General features: G+C 47.1%; 1 protein-coding gene across 1 annotated transcript; it reads left to right on the top strand.

Annotated features, from left to right (window-relative positions):
- The first annotated feature begins 966 nt into the window (after positions 1-966).
- On the top strand, positions 967-1,332 carry LOC138354077 (mRNA decay activator protein ZFP36L3-like). Its single transcript, XM_069307792.1, has one exon. The coding sequence runs from the start codon at positions 967-969 to the stop codon at positions 1,330-1,332; it is 366 nt and encodes a 121-aa protein (XP_069163893.1).
- The last annotated feature ends 5,211 nt before the right edge of the window (positions 1,333-6,543 follow it).

Raw genomic sequence — 6,543 nt, 5'->3', positions numbered from 1 at the left:
AAGCCGGTCCTCGTCAAGGGGGCCAGGAAGCCGGTCCTCGTCAAGAGGGCCGGGAAGCCAGTCCTCCTCAAAGAGGCCTGGAAGCCGGTCCTCCACAAGGGGGCCAGGAAGCCAGGAAGGGTGGACCAGGAAGCTGACACCTTGCCTGAACCTAGCTGTATTGTAGGCATTCTGCATCCAGCCATCGCCTGTGTTAGACATAATCTTTGCTCAGTCGGCCAGCTGAGTAAAGGCAAAGTGGCGGTAGCTACTAATACATCTCCATGAGCTACCAACGGCGACGTTAATCCGTGGGAACAGGCAGAATCCGGGAACTCTTCGTATTTGCCTGTGTTAGCCACCTACAAGCAGTGTGCCAGTGTATGGTAGGACGTGTGTGTGCGTGAGTGCCGGCTGTACAAACGAGTAAGTACCACCTGTGTGTATTTGGTGATTCAAGGCTGGTGGTGATGCCATGGCAGGTAACGAAACCATAGTTGGTAATGACACCATGGCTGGTGATGACGTCATAGCTGGTGATGACACCATTGTTGGTAGTGACGCCATGGCTGGTGGTGACTCGATAGCTAATAGTGATGCTTTGGCTGGTGATGACGCCATTGCTGGTGATGACTCCATGGCTGGTGGTGATGACCCCATGACTGGGGATAACGCCATGGCTGATGGTGATGATGCCACGCTGGAAGTGACACCATAGCTGGTGTTGACACCATGGCTGGTGGTTACACCATGACTGGTAATGATGCCATGGCTGGTGGTAACGCAATGGGTGGTGGTAACGCCATGGATGGTGGTGATGCCATGGCTGGTGGTGACGATTCCATGGCTGGAGGCCATGTTGCAATAGCTGGTGGTGACGATTCCATTGCTGGTGGTGACGATGGCATGGCCGGTAGTGACGATGGCATGGCCGGTAGTGACGATACCTAGGATGGTGTTGACGATGCCTTGGCTGGTGGTGACGACATGGTTAATGTTGACGATGTCATGGCTTGTGGTGACGCCACAGCTGGTGGTAACGACATGGCTGGTGGTGATTCCATGGCTGGTTGTGACGCAATTGCTGGTGATGATGTCATGGCTGGTGTTGACGCCATGGCTGGTGGTGACGCCATGGCTGATGGTGACGCCATGGCTGGTGATGATGCCATGGCTGGTGTTGACGCCATAGCTGGTGTTGACGCCATGGCTGATGGTGACGCCATGGCTGGTGATGATGCCATGGCTGGTGTTGACGCCATGGCTGGTGTTGACGCCATGGCTGGTGGTGACGCCATGGCTGGTCGTGACGCCATGGCTGGTGGTGATGCCATGACGCACATAATAACATAAGTTACCCATTAAAGAAAAAGAGAACAGGTATTCTGTGACGTCATACAAGAAGTATATTATATATCTCAGCTCTTTTTAAACCTCAGTCTAGTATTTAAACTTAATAAAAAAAAGTGTTCACTAAGACTGAAAATAATTTCCAACACCAGGAATATAGCTTAACACTCTATTCCTTAATCATAAATAGAACTACCAAATATTTTAGGACGTCACGTACATGCAACAACTTGTAGAGGTGGTGTGGGCGTCTCTGCCCTACCAGTTTTGTTGCCTGCCTGGCTGCGTTGACGTGGCAGTTCTGACATGGGGGGCCATCTTCCTCCTGTTCAGCGTGTGAACTCCGTGGGCCTGAAGTTCACTTGTAAGGCTGGTTATCCGACCATCGAGATGGTGATGTGTGACATGCTTTGTGTCCCGGTGGAAGCTGTTTACAGTGTGGAGCTAGTTACGGCCCATTGGGTTGTTATTAAGTTCGTGGGGGAGGACGAGTACCGGGACTTCCTCCGTCGGTACGGGGGGCGTACGTTGCCGTTACCAGCCGATACCGGCTCTGTGGCGATTTCGGACTGCAGTGGTGCCCTGACTTATGTCAGTGTCCATGGTGCGCCCCTGGAATTCCCTGATGACCTCCTCCGGCGTTACTTCGGGGGGTTTGGTACTGTTGTCAGCGTGCGGGTGAACACACTTTCCTCGAGGCGGTATGCTGGGAGGCGTACAAACATTCACACGTTGGGGATGCGCCTGCGGTCGGATATACCTTCTTCTGTCCGGCTTATGGGGTACTACGTCCGGGTGTATTATGCCCGGCAGCCTCGTACCTGTTTCCGATGTGGCCTGTTGGAGCATCAGGCTGCCGGGTGCTCTGAGGCCCCTGCTGCTCCTGTCAACTTGTTCCGCGACGAGGATTTCCCGCCGCTCCCTCTGGAGGCAGTCTCTGGTGATGTTGATGAGGAGGTGTGCGTCCCGTCTGCTGTTGCAGCTTCCCCGGCGGCGCCTGCCGTTCCTCCGGTTGTTGCCGTTCCTCCTCCGGTTCTTGAGGTACCTTCGGTTGGTCTGCCTGATCCTGTCGCTGTCCCGGCTGCTCCCGTGGGCCTTCCTGGAGCTCCCTGTGTGACGTCGCTGTCTTCTCCCTCGTCTTCTGATGCTGTGCCTGGCCCTGTGTCCGTGACTCGGGTCCCGGATGTGCTTGGTGCTGGGGGTGGCTGCGGAGCCTCCTGCTGTGTGTGGCCCGGTTCCCCCTGTGGTAGAGGCTGCTGCCGTCCTGGCGTCGGTTCCTTTGGCTCGTGGTACCCGTGTTTCTGGGTCACTTACCGGCTCTGACGATATCCGGCCGGTGCCCAAACGTTCCCAGCGTTCGTCTTCTTCCTGGGCCGACGTTGGTGACTTCAGTGACTGTGGGGCTTCGGGTGTTGACAGTGTGGATACGGATACGTCGATATCTCCGCGGTTCGTGGTGGCGGAGGTCCATGTGCCTGCCGGTGCTGGTGCCTGTGTCTCGGACGTGCCTTCGGCTCTTTCTCCACCGGGGGACTCTCCACAGTGGGGGGTGGTGGCTTCCGCTGCCAGGGATGGTGTGGACTCTGGTGCTGGGCGTGGCCTGGTGGTGACGTTACGGAAGGATGCGCGCCGTCCGGGTTCCCTGCTGTCGTCTGGTGTGCCCGGGGCAGCGGGTACCCCTGTGGTGCTGGTGCGCGTTGGGGCCCTAGGCGAGGTGTTGCCGGCGTCTGTGATGCCACCGGGTCACTGGTCGAAGATTGCCGAGTTACTGCTGTCTGACGGACCGAAGTGCTTTCGTGGGGGGCAAGTTCCCTTCCTGTGGGGGCGAGTGGCGACTTCTCGCCTCATGAGTACTACCATCTGGGTCCCCAGTTTGCAGGTGTTTGTTGCCCCGGTTCCGGATGTTATGGCGTCCCCGGTGGATGGACGAGACCCTTTTCAATGGGTGCTCTGGGAGGCATTTAATGTAAGGTTCCCGCGGGCTAAGTTCCCGGGCAAGTATGTACTCTGATTTCCTGTGCATTTGCTCTGACATGCTGTGTGCCCTTCTGGCTGTTTGTTTGCCCTGTTCTATTCTGTGCTTCTGCCTCTCCCTTTGTGCGTAGCTTTGCCGTGTGGCGTATTAGTTTCTAGTGCTTGGCGTCACTCGTTTCGCGTTTTGGCTTGGCATTTCGCCTTTCCTGGCTTTGCGATTCACCCTTCACGGGTACGCCGGGGCGCATCCGATCCTACGATCGTCGTCGCCCCTAACTCAACAACAACAACAACAACTTGTAAACATTGTGAGTAAGCACTCCCTGACAAATTTTACAACACATAAATTTTCTTTCTCTGAGCTTCAACACAGGATCCTCTACGATTCCCCCAACCGAAGATCTCATGAACAAAGGGATGAACAATTTTTGGTATTTCTATTGCATTTAATACTGGCCATTATTATTGCAGGAAATTTCGTTAAGACGTAGGATTAAATCCCCAAACAAGGTGAAATTACTCAGCATTACACACACATAGTCCATGTCATACCTGTACTTATATGTTTAGGGAACTATTATTAATTCCTTATACTCGGCAGGTAATTGTGAGTTGGAGTTACAAGAAACTAAGCAGACCAATATAACTGTGATTGCAGCCACTAGCTGTACATCAAGCCTTGTAGGCCTCCAGACAGCCGCCATTGTGTGGCTCTCTGAGGCACAGGGCCACACCCAATTCTGATGCTACAATTACACAGCCTCAGCAGGCCCCACCAACAGTATCAGCTAAGGCGACCTTTTATTTTATAGTGTTAATAGAGTAACTATAAGTATAATTACAGTAGATTAGACCACCATATTTGGTATGATTTATAATTTATATATCAAGGACTAGGTAAACAATTTGTAGTTTATGAAGGATCCACCTCCAAGTGGTTTAAGCTACAAATTGTCCCCCCCAACTGTGTGTGAAATATTTTTGCAGGCTGAATTAGAATATATACAGTCCACTACTATCTAACTAAGAACTAAGAACTAACTCAGAAGAAAAATAATCAAATAAAAATAATATAAAATTAAAGTCAATTAAAAAAATAAAAATAAAGTAAATATTTTAATATTCACAGAATAAAAACAATTAAAGCTTGCTAGGATTTTCCCGCAAAATTTTGGTCCTTTGAAGCTAGATACAAGATCCTGATTACGATCTACATAAACATTAGTGCAATATTTACACATATATACATATACATTAAATATTGCAGGAAGACACTGCTATACAATTTTCTTGCATAACTTTTTCAATCTCTGCTAACAAGTGAACAGAACTTACAACAAGCACTATTATTTTTCTGAGGTCTGAAACAAAATAACAATTGTGCATTTCATTACACGAGGTTGATAAGAGGCTAATTAATTTACTCATATATGTATATATAATTTTAAGTGTTTACATAAACATTACATAATATTTAACATTACACCACTACTGTAACAGTTGCTGCATGTCACATTATTTACAAACAATTCTTACACAAGAGTAGGACATTTTATGCTGGTGTTGTACAGCAACTTAGTCTAATTTATTGTGCTAACCTGGTGTAAGGGTAAGAATTTACACATGTCTAGAGTTGAACCTATTTTTCAACCTAGCAAGCAAATATTTTTATTCAGTTTCTTAAGACAACCCGAGTTGTGTTGTCTACATAATATTACTATAACTATAATAATAATTTAACTATAATCGTTTCACCTTTGATTGTTAACCTGTGTCTCTGTCCCAACTAAGAGTGATAATTGAGGAGCTAACTTAAGGTAAATCCAGCATTGATACAAGGTTACCACTCAAATTATAGTGTGTATGATTATATAATGTGTATTTTAAATGATAAAGAGCTCTAGTTTGGAAACTAGTAGCTCAACTAGCTCAAGTGCTAGAAACAGTCCAAATCAACGTCCAAGAAGGCTTAGCACTAGTACATCTGCAGCACGGCTGGCAAATACAGCCATCATGTCTACTGCCAAAAATGTAAAAGCGACCCTCACTGGTATGAAGGGCCACTTAACCCGACAGATCAAAAAATGCGATGATTTATGTAATCGAACTCCAGTTGATTATGTAGAACTGGAAGGCCATCATAAGGTTGCACAGAGCTAATATCAGCATGTACAAATGCAAAACCAGAAATATCAGGATGTACTTGCTGCTACTAACAGAGATCAAGATGCAAGGGAAGCTGTAGTACAAGAAAATGCAGATTATGAAGATGAAATACAAACAAAGTTACAACACTTTGTAAAGTTAATAACCATACATAAGGCCACTACAAATATTGCAGCCACATCTTCCCCAAACCCGACACAACTAGAAGTCAAATTACCATCACTTAGTCTCCCAACTTTCTCTGGGACTGAGGATGAGAGTTGGGATAACTTCTGGAACAAATTTGTTACATTCAGTGGATTCTAATGCCACTATAGCAAAGACCACAAAATTTACATATTTACAAGTTGTCTTAAAGGATGAAGCGTTAAAAGTGGTCTGTAATTTGACCTTCACTGATGATGGTTATGATATCGCAGTACAGCTCCTTATATATAGGATAATTATGCTATGCCAGAAATGACTATCAGACGTCTAACCTAGAAACTGTTAGATATTTCCCCTCCAGATGGATCAGCTGATTCACTCCAAGTCTTTAGAGTGGAGCTTGAGTCCTTGCTCAAGACGCTTAAGAATAAAGTGAATCTGGATGAATTGGACTGGATAATCCAAGTTCATATGAGATGCAAATTACCCAGTGATGTACTGGATAAGTTGTTTGTCTTATATAACAAATCTTCTCTAACAGTAAAGGAGATAACAGAAGGTTTGTGTTCCATCATAGAAAGACAACGAGATAATACAGATGGAAAATGACATCTAAGCCTTCTTTGGCCACTAATAGTAAACAACAGAGTACAAACAGCACTCCAAATAAATCTAAAACATCTTCCCCCCTCCCCAAAGTGGAAACAAGGGCAGTGTGGGCACATATGCAGTGGGTCCCTCTAAACCTACAGTTAATGTGTCACCGAAAACGGTGACTCCCCAAGATGCTATTAATGTCTGGATGCCATGTGTGTTCTGTGAAGAACAACATACCATGTACACCTGCAAAGCTTACCCTGATCGTTCTACCCGTATAAAATGACTCAAGGAGTTATGTAAATGCACCAGGTGTATAAGATCACATAA

This window comes from Procambarus clarkii, chromosome 61 (assembly GCF_040958095.1).
Source record: "Procambarus clarkii isolate CNS0578487 chromosome 61, FALCON_Pclarkii_2.0, whole genome shotgun sequence".
NCBI classification, from domain to species: Eukaryota; Metazoa; Arthropoda; class Malacostraca; order Decapoda; family Cambaridae; genus Procambarus; species Procambarus clarkii.
Note: the sequence above shows the minus strand (reverse complement) of the source record. Positions and strands in the feature narration are given on the sequence as shown.

Coding starts and splice junctions, on each gene's coding strand:
- LOC138354077 (XM_069307792.1), top strand. CDS start 967: ATGGTTAATGTTGACGATGTCATGGCTTGTGGTGACGCCACAGCTGGT.